A 22,130-nucleotide genomic window follows, 5' to 3' on the forward strand; every position below is an offset into this window, starting at 1 on the left:
TCCTCAAACCCAATTTGACCACATGACACTTCAGGGAAAAGAAAAAAAATAACTGCTGGTGTTCATTTGTCCTGCATCCATCACTCAACAAACACACACACACCAAAAAGTTTTTAGAAACTAAGGCAGCTTTCCATCTGCCTTTTTCTGAGGTTAAAGTGTGAGGGGCCCTCAGAAGACCACCAGGCCTATGCTGTGATGAGCCCATGCACTGAAAAACCACACATCAGACCAAACTGTGTGAGAAGTGAAGTTAAATGCATGCTGGGTTTGTATATTAGTAACCAACAATTTACTCACAAAAAGTCACTCGGCAGCAACTGATAAACAGCACTTTTCTATATTTAAACTGTCAGACTGAAACTGTCACATTAATTTCAGCAATCATTCAGCACTTATTGGCCATTTAGTTAATTAATTTAATTTACAAAAAAAAAAAAAAAATACAAAAAAGAACTGTTAAGAAATACAAGAGTAGATTTCATCAAAAATAAAAACAGGATCCCAGCTTTTAATGACAAAGATATATTAAAGCCTGGGTGTTCCTGGCTGAGTGGGTAGCATTGTGACATAATAAAACACATACATTTTGTTGTTCAATTTGAAGAATGAAATAATGTCTTAAACTCACATATTTCCTCTCTAAGGTCATTTAACTTTTGTTCGAGAGCTGAGTGACAGTTTAAATCAGAGGTTTGTGTTTTCTTATTATTGTTATATTGTTGTATGTATGATATTATTAGTGTTATGACAACAAGAGACAATGTTGGTAGGTTAATTGGACTAGGGCACATTCAGACCTATAGTCAGTACAGTATGTGTATAGCCCAAAATCGTGCTCTATATGCTCAGGGCGACAGGCATGCTTTTAAAGCTGCATGGTGTGCAGTAGCTGCCAGAGCAGTACAGATCTCTGTGATGTGGACAATGTTACTTATTATGGCATACTGTGGAATACATGAAACATGTTCACAGGTGTCCGACTGAGTGAAACAAACTAGCCAATGGACAAGATTACAAACACTATCATGATGATCTCCTGATGATGATTTGGTTCTGAAACACATTGTAAATTATGATATTCCCATTGCGTGCAAATCTACACCTACTATTTAAATATAACCAATATAAGATTTAAACTAAAATATGCAAATTGGCACTGCAATGTAAAAAAAACTCACTTCTCCTTGACTGCATTAATCTATCAAAATGACAGCAAAAACTTTGAAATATAAAATACATATATCCTTCAAGTATCCTCCATAAATTACAGAGGGACAAAAAGCAGCACATCACATTCTGCTTTCCTTGAGCAAATTAATGAAATTCCATTTATGTACAAAATCTTGACTTTTATCAGTATTTTAACAATATTGGTATCTGTCAATTAAACATTGACATTTTCGACATGGTGTATGTACAATATTTTAAAAACTTACAATACTCATCAAAAATTTAGAACACTTCAATTTTGCCAGCTTTTACTGAAATTTACATAATGTAATGTCCAAAAAAAAAAAAAAAAAAGGAATCGTGGAATCTTAAATCCTAAATTGAATTTTGATCTTTCAATTCAGCAGCTGAACACACTTGTAACATAATTCCTATAACGGAAATTAAACATTGTTCAGAAAGTTCACTCTAACACTGTTGTAAAAGTTCCGACAAATATGTTGCACTTGTAGTTTGCTTTGCTTTCACCTTCTGCCCAGTTCATCCCAAACCAGCTCCATGGTGCCATCGTCTAGTTCTTCTACTGTTTTGGGTTCTTGCTGCAGGATGAACCTCTAACAGACCAATCTGTCATCTTTTCTTACTTGCCTTTTTCTAATCCATTCTGATGGCAATACACAGAACTACTTCCTGCAGTACAGTGTTGTCCTAATAATTCACCAAAGGGTGCAGTAAAAGTTTGTTCCAACACTTGTACAGACACAGGTCTTGTAAGTGGTGTAAATTTGGGCACCTGTAGGAATTGTTTGCTTGAACTTTCATGGATTCTGAAAGTGATAAAAATTCTGAATTCTTTTTTACATTGGGCAATTTACTGCTTATCTTTGTGCCATTTAAGGTTATTCACTGAACTGATGACATTTCAATAAAAGAAACCTATGGCGGTGCACTAAAACATTTGACCAGTAGTGTTAGTTTTCAGTTTTCCATCCTAATTCAAGTATTTCCTTTTTGTTGGAAGGTTTATAAATAAAAGCCTCACTATATTAACCAAACTGCTGCAAATCTAACTTGTTGACAAACAAACAAACACATGGTTTGTATAATTTATATAATACTCTTAGGTAAGGCTTTAATGGAGGAAACAAAGTATTCACGTACAGTACATTTTGGGCAATTATCTCACTCTCAAAAAGCCCCAATGTTACACAAAACCATCAATACCGTTGCAAAGTTACAATAAATAACCCTTAACATTTTGTTTAATAAATAATGTTCATATATGTACTGTTGATGTGTTACACTAAGCAGAGGTAGTCAAATAACGGTACTTCAAGAATCTGTTTGTTAGTAATAAAATACTGAGATATGCATGACTACCAGGATAAGATTAAAAGTGAGAGAAGTTAGAGAAGTTATCTCTTAAATCCCCTGGCACATAAGTGTACACTCCCAAAAATACTGCAAACAAATGATACGCTCACACATTCGCACACACACATCCTTGTACAGCTATCTTTGTGGGGTCATTCCATAATGCATTCTCTAGCCCCTTAGCCTAACCTCAGCCATCACAACCGAAAGCCTAAATCCTCGAACAGCCATTTAAACTTGTGAGGTCCTGCATTTTGGTCCCCACAAAGCTGTCGGACCCCACCAGTATAGTGGCCTCCCGGTTGTTGAACCCCTAAAACATAGTGAAACAAGCCCACAGGCACACAGACACACACACACAGAGGCCTCAGCTTGCTGACAGTGTTTGGGTAGGTGCTTGGTTGGTGTGGTAGTGTCACCCTCCCCGTAGTAGATGGCTGACATTAATTGACAGGAACAGTGCTGCAATAGAAGCATGAAGAAAAAAAAACCAAAATCAGGACAGTTACGATTAAGTCGAAGAGCAGATATGTGACAAACTGGGTGCTTTCACAGACATGTACCATCAGACAAGTTGTGTGTAAGAAAAATGTACTTCACCTGTTGCTTCTGTGTGCAGTTTGGAGCCATCGGTGCTGGTAACTTTACATGAAATAAAGGTTTTTCTGCCTTCTTTTGTATCCAGAGAGGATTCAATCAACACCGTACTTCCCAGTGGGACGGGGCTTGAGACAAGACAAGTGTTTGTTAGAGAAAACTGACCATGAATGATAATCATCATACAGTATGAAGATGTGAGTTTGTGCTAATGCACCTAGGGGCATCACTATTATTATTATTATCATTAAGATTACTATTTTGAAATCTGGGTTAAGGAGAGCACTTCATAGTCTTCGAATGTTGAACCCAAATGGCCCAAAGCAAATGTCAAATGATCCATGGCTTATGACAGTGAGTGAACCAGAGCATTTGACACGACATTGTGAGGCAAACACTGTTGTTACTACTACAAAGTTCACTGAACTGAATATTTACTTTGCACATTGAAATCATCTATGTGACTTCATTCAGTGTCAGTGTAAACTACACCAACTCCAGCTAACACCTGTGTCTTTTCTACTGTACTGCACATGCAGCACCTAAACAGCGCTTGTCATATTCCTGCATGTGGCTCAATGTGTTCCGCATAAACAAATGAGACAACACAGACCTATACACACAGAAAGCTAAACTGTAAACTAGAATGTTGAGTACGGTATTTCACATTTTGGAGAACATTTAAACAGAGATACAAACATTTATTCTTTTGGGTTACATACATGACTAAATGCACAAATTATCTATTTACATTTTTTATTTTACTATATATTTACAAATTTTAGTATTTATAGAATGAACAGATTGTTGTTTATTGATAAAAATATATTCTTCTTGTACCTGCGGTAGTTGATGTTGAGATTGGCAGTCATAACAGGTCCAGAGAGCACAGTAGCATGAGTTCCTGTCACATTATCAATCATAGTGGCTATTGCCCCCCCGTGGACATGTCTGGAAACACACACAACATCTATTAGACCTCAAATCTAAAGTTTAAAAGTGTAGTTGTGAGAAGTTTGAAGTTTTAAAACTTTTTGAATGTATTTATTTATTTTTTGGCATTTTGCATTTATTAGAAAGCTGATTGTATAGATGGACTAAAATGTGAAAATGTATATTCTATTACTGTACTATTTCTGGGTTGTTTTCAGTATGGAGTACAGTAAAGTGGAAGCACAGCCATTTATACACCACAGAAAGAGTTTGCTCACCCTGGCGGCCCCTCCAGTAGGTGTCCAGCCTGGAAAATGCACACACACCTCTGCTCCTCTTTGTTAACAAACAGAACATACTCAAATGCTGCCCCTGGTTCTCTGATGTTGCGGGTAAAAAGACGAGCTCTTGACTGGATAATCTTACTCAGATACACTCCTCCTGATGGAAAAATACATAAGTGAACAGTCAGCAGCTAAAAGAGCAGCCCAGGAAATAAATATATAATAAATGCAGGTGCAATAGGGTATCAAAAATATTCCTATTTTAAGATTTAATGTTTCTTATTGTATACTAAAAGTGTACAGTGTTTCAGGATCAAAATGTTCCCCACCACAAAAACAAGTCACAATCTGAGATTAACAAGTCAAACCAGTGTACATACAGTATATATTCTTCTCTTTGTACCAACAAGGTGAGAGACAATTAATCTAATGATATATCAGGATAAAAAATATACTTTTGTTAACATAGTTTTAAAATTATATATTATTTTATTTATTACTGACATGTCTGTATTAGCACATTTCTATTCCCAACTTAATGGTGGTTTAAATACAAACACACACTATATATCAAGTTAAAATGCGACACAGTTTAGATGGATAAGCTTGACCCCTTGATTATTACTAAAAAGTCCCATTACTATGCTTTCTCCATTTCTTCAATAAAACAAACAAGACAAACATCACAGTAACAGTGTGCACCTTTACCTGTAGCATACTTGAGTGAGCGATTGTAGCTTGGCAGTCTCTGCCAAGGCCCTCCCCGTGTCTCTCCTCTTTCTGCCTCTACCTCACACTGGCTGTTGTAATGGTCATACAACCGCATCATTTCTGAGCTCCACGAGGAGTTAGGCAGGCTGAAGTCCCGGGGCTTGAAGGAAAAGAGTGATGGCAGTGCCTACCCAACAGAGAAATGCATAAAATGTTAGACAGGACATGTAAGAGAATTATGTAGCTCAATATGACAATATATAAAGACAGTAGAAGATTGTCTTCCATCATACCATTTGAGGTTTCTATCCCTTCAAAGTCTAAGGTTGTATTAAGCCATTTGGGGCAAAACTGTAAATCAAAATCCTGGACTGCTTTATAGCACTACAATCATCAGTGTGATCAATGTGATGAAATACCTTGGTTTGCCAGGTATTTCATTCTACCAAAAACAGAGATATTAAAATGTGTTTTTAAAAATTCTTCCCCCTCATGTTGTAGGCATACATTAGAGATGTCTATCTATCATGCCTGATGAAGAAACACATCAAATCACACACATTGAGAAGAAATATAAAATTTTCTCACATTCTTTGCTTAGGAAATTGATTAATTAGCTGATCGAATTATTGACTAATTGCTACAGCTCTGAATCACTCCTGCAGTCAGAGGCTATAAAATCTATCATCTTGGTCAAGCTATTTTAGTCTATTTCATTGCTGGACATTTCTAACTCTACTCTGCTGTGGAAAAAGACAGTCACATTATTAAAACTGAGAAACACCTGGAAGGCCAGCAAGGAGAGTAAAAACACTGAGTTCACACGGTCAAACCCCATTCCCAAATATCTGACCAGTCATTTCAATCACTCATCACAGCACTTCATTCTACCTACCACCGTGGTCCTGCATGGCACGCAGGCAGACGGATGGCTACGTTGAGCCCTCATGGCTGGGAGAGAAGTGAGGCTCTGAAAGCCTTTGAGTAGCCTACCGAGGCTCCTTGCCATCTGTACTCTGTTTCAAAGGATGAGGTTAAATGTAAAAGCTTGTACAGACACTCACTCTGTCAGAACTTATAAGTGATGTGTTACGGAACGGCAGCAAAACACTGTCGAAAGGGCTTGCTAGCTTAAGTTAGCTTGAACCGTAACAAACCACTAACGCCGCGGTAAACACTGGGATGCGATATAATACACCGTAAGCATGTTTAAAATCACGCCCCGTTGTAAGGTCTTATAATACATCCATGGCTGTAATACACTGTTGTAGTTTTACCGGTGACTTTCATGTGTCATCAGACCAGCCCTTGTCAACTTCCGGCATGAGGGATACCAGCTATTGCGTCATTTGGATCACGTGCTTTAGACCTCGCATTGTGATTGGCGTTTTCCCGTAACAACCGGTTCCCATTGGCAACCAACATTATTTTTGAAAAACTTTATTAACAATATGGGCACGGACATGGAAACACGTTACTATTTAGTATTTATAAAGTTTGTTAATTTAATTAATGGTTTTTAACCATTAGTTATAAAAAAAATATCTTTATTTCCACCGTTTCATGTAGCTCAATCCATTCAGGTGCTTAGGTCATTGTGTTGGTTATGAGAGACAGTTTTCTTGTATGGAGATAAATGTTGTCAATGTTATTGATCCTGAGATGTGTATCAAGTCTTTTGTTTGCATTTTGGATGTGAGATTAGCAGTTAACTGATGCTGGTAAAGAGAAGTGAGTTGTTTAAAATGGGAATTCTATGTGAACTTGGTATAGAGAAATGTCTGTTACCATTAGCACACTAGAATTACCACCTTGCAGTTGTATGCCTCTGCCAACCAGTCCAACTGCAGTTAATCAGTGTGTAAATTCTTGAGTTGTAGCCAAAAGTGTTTTGGTAGGTCACAGTGACCTTAACCCTAGACCACCAAAATGGGATCAATTCATCCCTGAGCCCAAGTAAGCGTTCATGCCAAATTTGAAGAAATTCCCTCAAGATATTGCATTCACAAGAATGGGACAGAAGGATGAACAACCATTTTAGCAGACAGTTTCAGAAGGGGTCCCAAAATAAATGAATACCCTCTGGGTATCTACTACAATAATTGTTTTTATTTTATTATTTTTATTTGTACAGCCATACAGAGATTTCAGTTACTAACAATCTTACCAAAATTTATAAACATTTGTTTTCTCTAAATGTGATCCTTCCCATATAAGAAGTGATCACTCAGTGTGCTTGTAGGAACACCAGTTCTTGACAGTTAAAAAAGTAATTTAAGAAACTATTCTTCTTTTCTCAAATTGAATATGAATGTCGAAGACAAAGCCACACATTTTGTTTTTTAACTGACCTCTTAACCTGTTGAGCCCAGTGCATTGCCTTTTTTAGGATTGAAGTTGATTCAACCAAATGTCTGTTTGTTGTTCATCAGAAGCAACACCTTTTCCTTTATGGTTAAACTAATTCTGTCTGAACCTTTGCCCTCAAAACTGCACCTCTGTAACATAACTTTTCAGAATAGTAATTACTTATTAACTCATTTTGTAACATGCTGGAGGCCAGCTTTTGTGAGCTCAGACAGACTGGCTGAACTGAGTCTCCAAAACTTAAGGTTTATAGATTAGCTGAAAAGGCACTGAAGGAAAAGAGAACTAAGGTATGCATACTAAGTACTTCAGTCTGCTAATGAGATGGAAAATTGCAAGGAGACTGTCAGTTAAGCCTTTGATGGGCACTAGGTGGGGGTAGAGAACAGGTCATTGAACTGTTTTGTTTCAATAACCTATCAAATAAGAGATGAATATATGACAGACAGAAAAATATAATGTGTCATCCATTTGTGCACATTAATTTTGTGTTTGAGTTCAGTTGGTTACGGCCCTGCAGTACAAACAGACCAGAGATAACACCAGACAGCTTGTCAGCCAGGTAAGATTTTATTGTGTAATTTTAGATTACTGTGGCTTTTTGAGAAATATAATATTTGGAAATATGACATGTTAATCTGCATGTCAGCTACTATTTAGTATAAGTGAATATTTATTCAACTGACATTTATCTCACTCCCAATATGTGACACCATGTGATATTTCCATGAAGCATAAATTTACTGTTCCACCAAACGTGGTATGTTTTGTCAACAAATGATGCCACACAAGACCAGTGATCATGTTGTTTTCCGGGTTGCTGGTAGACACAGTTTCATCAGGAGCCGGGCACCAGAACATACACAGGTACTACACAACATAGCTTCACTGGTTCAATCAGTGGAGGCTGTTTTTGGTAATGACTTTGCATAACATCTAAGTTGATCTGTGAAGGCTGTAATCACAAGTATGTGTCAAAGTTTTTTACAGAGATAGAAAGCCACACAAGATCCAACCCACCAATGCAATCCTGTAAAAAAAAAACCCAAAAAAACAACATTTCATCATATTTCCCCAGTCCCTATGTCTATTTGTCCTTTGAATGGATGTACAGACAGTTTTTATAAATCAATATAGATCAAACATTCTCTTAAGAAACAAGCAGATCTATAATCACATCAGTGATAGTAAAATTGTATCCTTGCATGTATAGCATGCTTCTTCTTTTTTTAAGTTCTCAGTCAATGTTGAATGTTTCTTAGTTGACTTTATTTTTTAGCGACAGTGAGTCCACACAGCTTCCTGCGAAATTAAGAAGAAGAAGTGTTATTTCAAAGTGCAAAGTCCTTATGTGATAAGGCTGCTTTATGGCTTTACTTTTACAGCCACGACTCTGTTAAATAGAACTGCTCTGTAATTGGATACAAGTCACACTGTTATTCTTGAAGTTGCAAATATCTTACCGTGCTTCCTCCTTCGTCGTATCTACAAAGGAACATATAGCTTTGTCTCTATCCAGAATCTCTTGTTTCAAGCTCTGAATGTCCTCCTCTGCCTTCTTTTTAGCAGCTTCGTGGTCAGCTAGGGAAATTACAGAGAACAACAGAGAGAACCAAATGTTACACCAGAGAGTGTACAAAATGACAATGTCCAAATATAGGCTTTGCTGAATATTAAGGTGCAAACATGTGAATGGCTGCTGGTACTTTAGCTGAGCTCAGATTTAAATCAGCTAGGATAAGCAATATGCAGATCAGTGACTGAAACGGGATACTGTTATCACATCTAGTTCCACTGGTTTCTCATTGTAAAAATTTAAATTGAAAACAAGACAGTTATCTCAGCATTCCTGGTGTCTGGGTTCTGTGTAGATGGTGCAAGACTGACAGATCTCGCCAGCTCATCCCCTGTCTTTTAAATGGCCATTAAGATGTGTAGAGACACTTTAGAGTTAATGTCATTCTCTTTCTCTCTCAGTTTTGGATTGGCTGGCATTAGTATAGAAAAGCACACTTTACCACCTTCCTACCTACCTACTTACCTACCTACCTACCTTCCCAGGGCTGAAACAAAAGGCTTGCTTACCTTTGAGTTTAGTCAGGTCCTCTGTCACACTTGCCTTCTTTTTCTCAACCTCTTCCTAATAAGGGAACAGGAGAAAATATTTGTCAGCAATTAAGGCAAATTAATGCATGAGTAGAAAAAAAAGCAGGTTCAGAAGAAACATAAATGAAACATTTGGATGTAACAGGATACTGCGGAACAAGCTGATCCTGTCTTTCCAAGTTCACACAGTCAATATTAGACATCATGTGCATCCTGAAAAATGATTTCTTGACTTTCCTGTAAATAATGTTATGAAAGTAGCTCATGCTGAAGTGTATGCTAAGTAAATGTGTGTGTGTGTCTGTGTGTGCAATGAAGGATGCAAAGCACTAGTCAAAACCTGAAGTTATCATGACCATCTCTCCCAGAATCTGTTAAGAAAGCTGTATGTGTGTGTCCCTTACCTTCTCTGAGTTACAGGCCTGAAGAGTTTTATCATGCTCTTGTGTTGATGTTTCAGCGTCTACTTTCTTCTTTTTCAGCTGATCCATCTTGGAGTTGACAGAGTCTAGTGTTGTCTTCATCCCCTGTATTTTATTTTTCGCATCGACGATGGCTCCCTCCTTCCTCTTGACGTCCACCGAGTCCAGCACCATGCGGGTTTTCAAGTGGCGCAGGTGCAGCTCCTGGCGCACGGATTGGAAAACCATTCCAACCATCACAGCCACGCTCAGGCACAGTAAAACAACCGCGAGCTTCATCTTGGTCGAGACAATAAAAGACTGGATCAACGAGGGGCCAGTTGGTGGAAACTGCTGCCGATCACTTGTCGTACATTCCGGGTATCTTCTCTCCACCCACCGCTCACGCGCGTCTCCTACAGCTCCCTGCCCCGGTGTAACCATGGGTATTGTGTTTGTTAACCTGCTCTACCTGCTCAACAAGATGGGCGTGACGATCTACATAATTTCCTCCTGTGACAGTCTGTTTCTGGCAGACACGCACCTGTAGAAGCGGCTTGAATGTGTTGGCATGGTGATCGTGTTGCTTCCGTTGAATGTCGTTTAACATCAGATTAAAAATAGTGCTAAGTAATAAGAATTCACTTGAGGCTGAATACCAAACAAACTTAAAACCTCTAAAAAAAAAAAAACCTCCTGCTCCAACCTGTTTCTTTACATTCATTCAAGTGGCCTACTGCAGGTATTAAGTGCAGTTTTGATGTAGGCCCACTTTGACCTTTGCCGTTTTTTTGCTTGTATTGCCTATACTTCACTACATTTATAGGAGGAAATTAGAGTAATTTTTACTGTACTACATTGAATTGACAGCTAGGTTAACGTTAAAATTTTACATACAAACAACAATTATCATCATCAAAATCATGCACTGTTACAGATTAAACTGCCCACCTTTACAAACTAGCCAACAACAACATTAACATGCTGCTTACATGTGAATGCATCAATTCTTAATAGAAAATATATAATAATATAATAAAGCCTTTTACTTGTGATACTTTAGGTACATTTTGTTGCTAATACCAGTTTTTTTTTTTTTTTACAGTACTGCCACTATTATCTGAGATGACTTTTAAAAAGGAATATCAGACTGCTTAGAAATTTACTTATATAAGTTAGAATAAATGAATTATTTATTCTACACACACACACACACACACACACACACACACACAGAGAGAGAGAGAGAGAGAGAGAAACAAAACATAGACACACCTGTTCACCTACAGTCAACTTTGACTCAGTTATAAGCATAAGGTATTAAAATCACATGGATGATGAGCACATACTGTAGGAGTAACAGGTGTTCAGCAGGGCCAGTCTCTTTTTGGCAGCCATGAAGGAAGAGGGCGTGTTTCTCGTGACAGAAAGGGGCAAGGCTACACAGCTCATGCCCAACACATTAATGAATATCCAATCCAGAGGCACAGGTGAGTCGGGCAGCGTGTCTGATTGATTAGAGGTGATCCAGGAAACGCAGAGAGGTGTAACCAGGGCGACCAGGCTGAGAGGTTTTGACTCGGAATTCTACATGGAAGTTAAAGAAGCATCTTGTAGGAGGAAGTAAAGCCACCCTTCACACACATAGAAGAGTCACAACTCCAGAAAAAAAAAAATGAAAGTTCAAGTGCTGCTACCTGCGACAGTCATCGTGAGTGTCGCTTTGCTCGGGTTCATCAAGATACGGAAAAAGGAAGAGAGCAGAGAAGATAGACGGATGAGGTTTCTGGATATCAAGCTGCGGGTGACCTATGACATGCTGGGGGAGTTTGAGAAGGAACAGTCGGAGATGCAGAAACTGTTGTATGAGACCGAGAATGGCCAGAAAACGCTGGAGGAAGAAGTGAACGTGCTCCAGGCCAAAGCGGAGAAGACGAAGGGTGATGCAGACGTCTGTGAGGGAGGCCAGGTGAGGACAGAGTGAAAGATGAGGGTATCGATGCTGGTCCCATGTGCAATCATGCTTGATCTAGTTTACACGGAGACACAGGTTTGTGTGACCTTGTAGGCAATTAAAACTAAATGTAAGGAACTTGAACTTGAGGCCAGGCGAGGAGGAAAGGGTTCAACATAAGAACCGAAAGCAAAATTATTATTTATTACATCTTTTTATTACTATAGCTATTCATAACTATTGGAATAATACCCTTTCTTAATCAGTCTCTTTGTGTTGAACAACTGATTTGACTTGAATCATGTCAAGTGTAGCATATGGACAAGTAAAAAACACACACACATAACCGGTTTAACCTGGTTTAGGAATAATTAGCATGTCTTACACTGTCAGAGCAGGGACTGAAAACAGGCATAGTGGCACCTCTATACTGCAACAATACTGAACCCATTCCTACATACACAATCTGTAAACTATTGCATTTATTGTTTGAATTATGTAAATGAACATCCTTAGCCTTAATAGGGTCATAGGCTAGCAGTAAAGCGTTTTGTTTTTTTGTTATGCTGTTTTGAAATAGCAATTAATGCATGGAAATTTGCATCATCAAAAATTTCTCTGGTGTGGTGTCAAGTACCCAGAGGACTGCCAACACTCAAACTGTGGAGGATGAGTAGAGCGCATTCAGAAATGTCTTGGCCCTGTGGCTCTATGTGGTTTTCATAGAGAATCAGTGTGCATTTACATATGTATCATTTTTACATATTTACTGCCTTTTATGAGCTCACTATACAAAGTCTAGTGGTTTCACAATGGAGCGAGGTGATTCCTCAGTGCTCCTCAGAACATCTGAGGAACACATCACCCTAAAAAGAACCTTTTAGGACACAGAAAATAGGATAATGTGAAAGGGAAAAAGTTTGAGAGATAATCTACAACCAAATAAAGGGAAGACATGTCAAAGGAGGAAGTATTTAAGGAGTGACTTATACTTGATAACATAATACTGAGACATGCATGAAAACTGTGTTGTGTACAGATGCAATTAATCTGATGACTGTAGTGTTCAAATATTTACCGTGGAAGTCAGAAAGAAGTTGTTTAAGTTGAAGATGTGTATTTACAGGATCCTACAACTAGCATCCATGTTGGTCTATGTAGAGAAAATTTCTCTTACAAACTCAGGTTTGGGTTGCTGAGATATTCTTTTACCAATTGCAGAAGACTGCAAGAGATGAACTGGCATCTGCAGAGACAGAATTCAATAATTTCAAAGGTAAGTGAAGGCTTACTGTAGTGGCCGCAGTGTCCAAAGGTGTTGTGTATTCATTAACTGAGAGATGAGCCAAAGCAGCTTTCTCCTTTTTTTCTTCAGATGCATTTTAATGTATTTCTCTTTGTCTAACCTTGCTTTTAATTTGTAAAACACCTTAAATGTCTCCTGTCATATGATAATAAAGCTGAAACCGATAAGGAGACGGCCACCTGGAAAAAGGAAGTAGAAAATCTGAAACAGCAACTAGCAACACGGAACCCAGTATGTGACTTTTTGAAAAGAGGATCAGACACAGCAAGGTATGGTTACTACTTTACTGGACCTTAATTTAAAAATATAAATATACATATATATCTTCAGTGTGCACTCAAACTTCTACAATGATTTCTATGCATTCACTACATTTTCTATTGTTGAACTTTCTCTTAAAGCAAGTTGTGTGGCAATGAGCAACCAAAGGCAGAGGCCCCTAAACAAGAAGAGGTAAAGGCAGAGGCTCCTAAACAAGAGGAGGCAAAAGCAGAGGCCCCTAAACAAGAGGAGGCAAAAGCAGAGGCCCCTAAGAAGAGATGAGGAATAACAACGTGTGCTGTACAACACTTCATCTCTAAAAGAAACAAAGTTTTCGATACATTGCATCCAGATTGCAGCATTTAGCTTTACTGGGTTGATGACACGTGAGACAGTGGTGAAGAGCCTAAAGCAGGACTCTACTCACCTACTGGGATGTGAACGAATACTCCTTATTTTTATGCAACAAACTGAAGAGGAATGAAGACACATTTTGGAGTAGGGCACATGTTCTTGTGTTTGTTGTGTGTGTATATGTGTGTGTCTGTGTGTGTGCGAAGGTGTAAAATGCTTTGTAATAAATAAATACTTTGTGGTGGCTAGGCTAAAGAATAGTTCACTCATGTTTGTGGTAACTGAAAGCCAATGTAGGAAATCGCTGGCGGCAAAACAGAGGAGTGATGTGAGCTGGGAGGACCTGCAGGTTCCCACTGCAAATGAACCTGAAGGAGACAAACCTTCCAGGTTTTCCTCCGCCACTTGCTCGGCTTCGTGTTGTCTGTCGCTCGGTCACTCACTCAACAGCAACAATGTCTGTCTACTGGTCAGTTTGGATTTATGGCACAAAGAAAATAAGTACACAGCTATGAACTGACTGTTTTAAAAAAAAATATTCTATACAGTATCCTGGCAATAATGTACTCACTTTAAGTTCAAGTTGAATAAAAAAAAATTCCAGTAAAATAGATTGTCATTAATGATCATTTATCGCTCTTACATTTGATCAGCTATGGTTCTGGAGCTGTAAAGCAATAGAGGGCGATTACTTTTGACAATATTTCTGTCATGTAAGTGCAAAGTCCTCTACACACCTTTTCATACCAACAGTGGTGGAAGAAGTAATTAAATCCTTTACTTATGTACAAGTAGAAATACTATGACTTAAAATATATTCCATTAAGTAAAAGCACAGAAGTATTATCAGCTAAATGTAATAAATAAAACAAATACATACATGTTAATGTGTAAACAGCATTTTAATGTTGCAGATGGTCAAAGTGGGACTGTTACAGTTTTTGCACACTTTAATGTGTTGTAGATTTAGTTGTAAATTGATAAAATTGTCATTTTGCCCATCAATCTACATTCAGTAATCCATGAAAAAGTTTGCGCAAATTTATTAAGAATCAAATTCTTAAATTTTACAAAAGCATTCAGACTATTAATTCTGTACTTTGTAGAAGCCTCTCTGGCAGCATTTACAGCTTTGAGTCATCATGGGTGAGTCTCTACAAACTTTGTACTCCTCTGTCTGAGCAGCTCATTCTTCCTGGTAGGTCCTTTCAAGAGTTGTCAGTTTATTTTCCTAGAGCTATCAAAGTGGTTTCCATCTGGCCACGCTACCATGAAGGCCTGATTGAGTACTGCTGAGATGGTTGTCCTATCAGCAGGTTCTCCCATCTCTGAAGAGGACTTTTGAAGCTCTGTTATAGTGATCGTTGGGCCCTTAGTCACCTCCCTGACCAAGGCCCTTCTTAATAACATTTCATTAAAATACAGAAAAAATACCAAAAAAGTAATTTATATCAAAACAGCAGAGTAGATCTCCAGAAATATAACCTGATCTCAAGCTTTCAGTGATGGTTTCCTGTGATATTTTGTGTAATATCTGTGCAGAGGAGAGTTTAAGTAGTTGTCATGAAAGTATTCAAATGTACTTTTTCTGAGAACTTTAAAGACTTCTGTGTCCAGCGTTAGGAAGGGACTGTATTTTTCGAGGCTGTAATTTGTGGTGCTGTTGAATTGTGTTAAACTGAGAGGTGTTTCTAATATTGTGTTCACCCCATTTATGTCAAGCGATCTACTAAATATTAGAAATGCCACTCGGAATGACATCAAACTGCAGCCCTCTAAATGAGCATTCAGTTCAATCAACACCTTTCTATAGGCTCCTGAAAATGTAACATTATAGGATATATATCATGGTTGGACTTCCTGCAGGGCTGTTGTATTATACTGGATTGCTTTAAGGTGGGTGTAAGTAATAAACTGGCAACTGAGAGAAAGAATGTGACCGAACAGGATGAAGGTTATGTGTTTGGTGGGTAGTGTGTATGAACTTAGACACAGACACACCTTCGGGATGGTAAACTGAAGAGGAATGAAGACACATTTTTGAGTAGGGCTGGCGGGAAAAACAGAGGAGTGATGTGATCTGGGAGGACCTGCAGGTTCCCACTGCAAATGAACCTGAAGGAGACAAACCTTCCAGCTTTTCCTCCGCCACCTGCTCGGCTTCATGTTGTCTGTTGCTCAATCACTCACATCAGTATGTCAGAATGCTCAATATACAGTACAACACTGCACACAATAGTCAGGGTGTGAGGCTTAATAAAGGCATGGCTGTAAAATACATACCTACTAACCTGTATCCTGGTAATGATTAATGCAGACTGTGAGATCAGAAGAAAGTAGACAGATAAATGTTGACAAACCACATGATGTATTCATCATAGCTGTATGATGAAATACATCATTCCTAACACCATTCGCAGATAAGCCACCTATTTGACTGCATGTAAATAGGAAATATGAATAAAAGAGATGGACAAAATCCTCCTCTGTTTCCTTTGCCACTGATCTTTTCTTTCTGCAGTACATTACGTTACCTTTTGGCCTTTAGTTTTCATCAAGTTTTTTTCTCTGTTAGATAACCCCTCTACCTCCAATGCTGAAAACACAGTATAGGTATTGAATAATCGTTGTTAACCTTGTCTGTCGCTCTGTTTCTTAGTGACCCTGCCTCAGGGTGTGTGTGTGTGTGTGTGTGTGTGTGTGTGTGTGTGTGTGTGTGTGTGTGTGTGTGTGTGTGAGACAGAGAGAGAGAGAGAGAGAGAGAGAGAGGGAGGGAAACTGACCAATCAGAGAACCCAAAGCCTTGGTCTGTCACTACCTATAACTTCACTCTGTTATCCTGGTGAAGCTCTGGCTGTGCAGTTTGTGTTCTGGCTGAGTACAGAGCGTCATTCTTTCTACTGGAGTGTGAATTTTCAATAAAATGTTATGCCTACATGTTTTATGTGTGTGTAGTATCTTAACCTACTAACACTGCAGAACAGTGTTTACCTCCCAGTACACTTTGAAAGGCACGTGTCAGAACACACATTTCAATGTAAGGAATAATATTAGCACAGCAGCTTTGAATACTTTTACTTGGAGATGAAAAAGATAAAAATTAAACAATTTAGTGTTCACAAAGGTAATGATCATTGTAGGACTTCGGTATTATATTGCATTAGACTGAACAGCTGTTTCTGTTATTTGGTCTACTCGCTGTAAGGTTCCAAGTTTATTATGTAATATTTGTTTGTAGGTATTTTCAGGGCATTTTTATGGCTTATTAGAGTTTTTGACTGTAGAGATATTGCAGGAAATGAAGGGAGAGAGAAAAGGAATGACATGCAACAAAAACCCCCAGCTGGAGTCAAACTAGGGACATTGCAGGTTTATGGTCGCCACCATAAAGCCATGGGGCACCCTATTATATTATAGTTATTTAAGCAACTGCACAGGCATCATTATGGACATATTGCTCATGACTGTACCTAGTTATTAGACTGCATGATCTGCTTTGTAATTAAAAATTACATTTTATTTTTTTCTGTGTTGATAAAATGCCTATTTGTATGCATGATCATTTTATCCTGATGTAATCTTAACTTCCAGGGAAAAGTTTGTTGTTTTATTAGTCTGCTTTTATCAATAGTACAAGCTTTTTCTTTGGTCACAGAAACGATAAAGTTGAGATTCAAAATTTAGTTTTTTCATTTGAATGTGTATGTTCCCTGAATTCAGCACATGTGAAAATTAGCAATTTGGCTCTATTTGGATTTTGTTCTCTTTTTTTAAATTGCAAAATTAAATATTGATGTTTTGTATAATTGGATGTTTTAATGCTGCAGCCTTACAGCAGTTGGGTGTCAGAATACATCAGTAAAACTTTACTGATGAATCTGCATGGAAAATGAAACTAACTTTTACTTGTTCAAAGATTTTTTTTAAGTTTTGATCTTTGTTTCATCTTTGAACCCTTAATATGTGGCAGGGAAGCATAATAACTTTAATCCCTGACTAAATCAGAGGTAAATGAGTTTTTTCACTTTTTGTGGAGGCGATGACTAATGACTTAGGAGTGAATTATTAGACTGTAAAAAAACAATACTACTTGGTCACGCAAGACAACAATAGGTTTAAACCACATATAGTTCATTTTTAATCATTTTGCTTTATATTGTATACTGCCATCTCGCACTTTGCCTCACGCTGCTGTCCATCTGTGAGAGATTAAAATACTCCCCCCAGGCTCACAATTAGGCAATCAGAGGGTTATCATTCCGCTCCAATAGGCTCACAAGGTCAGCGTCGTACCAGGAGAGGATACAGAGACAGCAGAGGGGGGACAGTCAGTCTGACTGATGTCATAAACAAGGGCTGTTGTCCACCAAATGCAACATCTAATCTGATGAGATTTAAAACAATATGTGTAATGTACCTTTGTGTTAAAAAAATAGGATGTTGTTTCTCACTGATGACGTCGTTTGATGTTTGTAAATGAAAACTCGACATAACAGCGATATATCTGACACAGTCAAGTACCGGATCTTTCTATGAATCATAAATTCTCATTCTCACAATGTATTTCTTATCAGCTCCAACTATTCCACACCTGCTTCTCGCTGATTAAAAAGAAAAATCCTCACTCACCCACAGGTGAAAGTGTTGCGTTCATCATGGACGATCATATCTGACACATGATGTGCACTCAGCACATGTTAGAGTACCCACACTCCCCCACTGAAGACACAGATGTAGTGACATCACCAGTCATTCCGACAAGCAGAGGTCACCTTGACTGTGGAGGTCATCTTAATACTTAAACACTCTAAGCCCTGCATTCAAAAATCTTACTTCAAAGTACAGAAGTATTAGCAGAAAAATGTACTTCAAGTATCAAAAATAAAAGTACTCATTAGGCAGCAACAACCATTGTCAGTGTTATTGTATTATTACTATTGATGCATTACTGTGTAAGCAGCCTTTTATACTGTGACTGGTTGAAGTAAAGCTATAACTTTTACTTCTGTCTCTTAATATTATCATTTAGAGATTTTATAATATTTCAATAAGTTGGCTGAATAGTGGCAGATAAATGATCCAGACTTGCCTAGATAGAGAGAATGCAGTTGTGATACTCACACATGTGGATGCTCTTAATAGTGATTTGGGTATTGTGAAGGAAAATTAAATGGACTAATGCTGACACAGAATAGAATTCATTGTTATATATTTTATCTACCTGGTTTTGTTGCTACTCTCTGCTACTTCAGTCCCTTTGTTACTTTTCTTTAACTGAAAAAATTGTCAAAAAGCATCATTATTAAAATGCATTTGCCATAGCTATGTTTAATACAAACATACATCTCTTAAAATAAATTGTTTGACATATACATCATTTGATATACTTTCATTTTTACAGGGAATATTGTAGCAACAGGATACAACTAGTGACTTAGTGAAGTGACCGTCATGTGTTCACGTTTGCCCTCCCTACAGGCAATAACTCAAAGTTATTTGACTCTGCATCTGCCGTCATGTATGGTGTGTGTGTGTGTGTGTGAGAGAGAGAGAGAGAGAGAGAGAGAGTGAGAGAGAGAGAGAGAGGGAGCTCACAGCAGGATGAACATCACATCTATTGATCAGGCTAATGTGGGGAGGAAAGGCTGCAGGCCACAGCAGTTGATCAATATACCTCTAATTACATGGTGCATACTCAGTGTGAGTGTGGGTTGTGTGTTGTGTGTTGTGTGTGTGTGTGGTGTGTTTGTGTGTGTGTCACTAAAAGAGTGTGTGTAGGTGGTCCCCCCAAACTCACAGGGTTGCATATATAAATGCTGTCCCACTGAGGAATTGCTCACACACACAGGTCATAGCTTGCACACACATTTAACAGTTAGTTGTGAATCATTTCACACACACTCCAAGTAATCCCATTTTTTAACTTTAACCTCTTGTTTACCAGCTATTGTACTGATGGGACACGCGGCACCATGTGTGGACGAAGACAGTTGGTAAGTATCTTTGTATTTGTGCTTGCATGTGATGTTGGATCTGCTGAGAGACCGAAGTGTTTCGTCATGTGAATCTCACCTCTCCTCCTCTTGTCTTTGCTGTTCACTGTTTCCCATCATCCCCATGTTTCCTGAAGCAAATCGAGCCACTTATAGGTGATCTTTGACTCTGTGTTACTGACTCCCCCCCCCCCAAGGCCTTTCCTCTGTTGTATCTCCTGTGTTGAACGGGTTGTGCAGGTCATTTCTGTTTCCAGAATATATCTGTCACTCCCTTCTTTTTTCTCACTGCATTGTTTCTCTTGTCTGCTACAGGCTTTTCAAGTCTGCTCAGGCTCCGACTTGCTGACTGGCTAGAGGCTGTGTGATATGTTTGATATTCGGTTGTTCTTGTGCTTTATGATGTCAACTAAATATCAGACATATTCCTACAGAGTCTGGCATTGACTTCTGATCCTTTTGCTGCACCACTGCAAAACAGACCTACACAGTCAGATGTCCAGGTAAATGGTTTTGAACAGTAAACTTTGTATAAATGGTTATGATTATATTGTTATATAATCTCTCATAAGAAAGTGTACACATACAGTGCATGTGTGGTAGGGCTTGGATTAGAGATACAGTCAGAAAAAGAAAACATTAACAATGATGTATTCACACACACACACACACACACACACACACACACACACACACACACACACACACACAACGACACCACTTTTTTTCACAACGGGATCTAAGCATGCAAGTATATCCTGCTCCATGAGCAAACAATCATTGTTATTGGCACCATACAGGTTTGTGACATCATAAAACCATAACACGGTCAAACCTGTTGATGGAGCAGGGAGAAGTCAGTTCTATCACTCCCTCTTTTTCATTCTTTCTACAGTTGTTTCATTCTACAGCTAAATTCGACAAACCTGTTTTGCTTCTTATCCAGTAGGAATGTGCAAATAATGACTTTTTCTGAATCCAGGAATAAAGCCTGATGGCATGTTAACATCTGCAGTGATTCATTACTGTCTCCACATTCCTGAATAATGGCCCATTGCATCAGACATAGTGAGCGCCAACCTTCAGTTACTATTTTTATATCTTAATTAATTGATTTTACATAGAGGGAACATCCTTTTGACTTTTGGCTAATGAAACTTCCTCCCTCCCAGTCATGATATTTTATTATGTAATTGTCTATTTTTAAATGAATTGTGATATAAGTTACATCTTAACATGCACAAGCCTCTGGGAGCACTGGCTGGAAAATGAATGGCAATCATGTGAGAAATAATTTGCCTTGTAATCAAATTAGTTATTGTGTAAGAATGCATGTTATGAAAATGCAGCCAACAAATGTGAATCACAGAATGACATTCATTTTCTAATATGAATATCAGTATTCAGATGCCTCAGTATTCAAAAATGTATATACCATTTTTGGCACCAAAACTGTTCTGACATCAGTTAGGAAACTGGGTAGAAAGTTTCCTAAGGACTGAAACTACTGTGTCTCTGGGGACGAGGCCGTCTCAGACCAGCTGCAGGCCAACCATGGAAATCTGACAAGGATCCTCTATTTTGAGCTGTGCAATTAACATAAAGAAAAAAAGCAATATAGAAATGTATGATTTTTACTTTGAATCTTTGAATTCAATAAATAAAAGCCACAAGTTTTATTGTACTATGAAATTTGTGATAGACTAAACCAGGCTGGATTTTACAACAAACCTGCCACAGGAATTATCTGTTACTTCAGTTTGTATGTTTCATTTCATACTTTTCAATCGTTGATGTTTGTTATTGATACACTTGACTGAATGGCTGGTTTATTTCTGGTTGTTGTTTTGTGTTTCAGTAAAAACTATATTTGTAATTTCTTTTTTTGTCACACGTGTTACTTATCATACTATATAAACATTAAATATCAATATATTTATTAATAATTGTTCTAACTATTGAATTTACCATACATAAAAGTGATTTTACATTGAGTTATTGCAAACTGGGTAGACAGGTCAGGGTGGACAGTAGCCATCTGAGGCAATCTATTGAAATTGTGAATACATCTTAACAAGAGCATCGGAAAACAATGTGTATGCTGCAGCACTAGAGGGCGTCTGGGTGTGTGACCCCGGGTGTGTGACTTGTAGTCACATCTGAGTACCAGTTTAAGGACTGATTTTAAACCTGATAGTTGTTTAATTTCAGATAAAAGTTATGTCCCTAGTTTGTTGTCATTGCAAATACGTCCAGTGTGAGCAAACATGAATTGTACATTCACTGAGGATAGGTTAAGTTTTGAGCCTCTAGGCA

At 38.1% G+C, this 22,130-nt stretch overlaps 3 protein-coding genes across 3 annotated transcripts; 1 reads left to right on the plus strand and 2 right to left on the minus strand.

Annotated features, from left to right (window-relative positions):
• Positions 1-2,270: 2,270 nt before the first annotated feature.
• Positions 2,271-6,405, minus strand: them4 (thioesterase superfamily member 4). The gene is made up of 7 exons (XM_023400843.2): positions 6,350-6,405; positions 5,968-6,088; positions 5,070-5,259; positions 4,356-4,518; positions 3,985-4,095; positions 3,148-3,272; positions 2,271-3,009 (listed from the first exon to the last, which is right to left on the minus strand). The coding sequence occupies exons 1-7, from the start codon at positions 6,367-6,369 to the stop codon at positions 2,963-2,965; spliced, it is 777 nt and encodes a 258-aa protein (XP_023256611.1). The 5' UTR covers positions 6,370-6,405; the 3' UTR covers positions 2,271-2,962.
• Positions 6,406-7,990: 1,585 nt separating this feature from the next.
• LOC111650903 (uncharacterized) lies at positions 7,991-10,557 on the minus strand. Its single transcript, XM_023400838.2, has 4 exons — positions 9,950-10,557; positions 9,525-9,579; positions 8,903-9,020; positions 7,991-8,741 (listed from the first exon to the last, which is right to left on the minus strand). Exons 1-4 carry the CDS (start codon positions 10,388-10,390, stop codon positions 8,708-8,710), a joined length of 648 nt encoding a protein of 215 aa, XP_023256606.1. The 5' UTR covers positions 10,391-10,557; the 3' UTR covers positions 7,991-8,707.
• Positions 10,558-11,429: 872 nt separating this feature from the next.
• On the plus strand, positions 11,430-14,430 carry LOC111650906 (uncharacterized). Its single transcript, XM_023400842.2, has 4 exons — positions 11,430-11,915; positions 13,122-13,176; positions 13,361-13,475; positions 13,608-14,430. The coding sequence occupies exons 1-4, from the start codon at positions 11,622-11,624 to the stop codon at positions 13,747-13,749; spliced, it is 606 nt and encodes a 201-aa protein (XP_023256610.1). The 5' UTR covers positions 11,430-11,621; the 3' UTR covers positions 13,750-14,430.
• Positions 14,431-22,130: the final 7,700 nt, after the last annotated feature.

This window comes from Seriola lalandi, unplaced genomic scaffold (genome assembly GCF_002814215.2).
Source record: "Seriola lalandi dorsalis isolate HSWRI2012SDOR001 ecotype SW California unplaced genomic scaffold, Sedor1 jcf7180002053060, whole genome shotgun sequence".
Taxonomy (NCBI): Eukaryota; Metazoa; Chordata; class Actinopteri; order Carangiformes; family Carangidae; genus Seriola; species Seriola lalandi.

Excerpts from the sequence above, each read along its gene's own strand:
- LOC111650903 (XM_023400838.2), bottom strand. The coding sequence starts at position 10,390 with ATGGTTACACCGGGGCAGGGAGCTGTAGGAGACGCGCGTGAGCGGTGG. Across the intron at positions 9,021-9,524 it reads GGACCTGACTAAACTCAAAG|CTGACCACGAAGCTGCTAAA; the intron begins GTAAGCAAGCCT and ends TAATTTCCCTAG. Across the intron at positions 8,742-8,902 it reads ACGACGAAGGAGGAAGCACG|GAAGCTGTGTGGACTCACTG; the intron begins GTAAGATATTTG and ends TTAATTTCGCAG.
- them4 (XM_023400843.2), bottom strand. The coding sequence starts at position 6,369 with ATGACACATGAAAGTCACCG. Across the intron at positions 5,260-5,967 it reads TGCCATGCAGGACCACGGTG|GCACTGCCATCACTCTTTTC; the intron begins GTAGGTAGAATG and ends TCTGTTGGGTAG. Across the intron at positions 4,096-4,355 it reads CTACTGGAGGGGCCGCCAGG|ACATGTCCACGGGGGGGCAA; the intron begins GTGAGCAAACTC and ends GTGTGTTTCCAG.
- LOC111650906 (XM_023400842.2), top strand. The coding sequence starts at position 11,622 with ATGAAAGTTCAAGTGCTGCTACCTGCGACAGTCATCGTGAGTGTCGCT. Across the intron at positions 11,916-13,121 it reads ACGTCTGTGAGGGAGGCCAG|AAGACTGCAAGAGATGAACT; the intron begins GTGAGGACAGAG and ends TACCAATTGCAG. Across the intron at positions 13,476-13,607 it reads AGAGGATCAGACACAGCAAG|CAAGTTGTGTGGCAATGAGC; the intron begins GTATGGTTACTA and ends TTTCTCTTAAAG.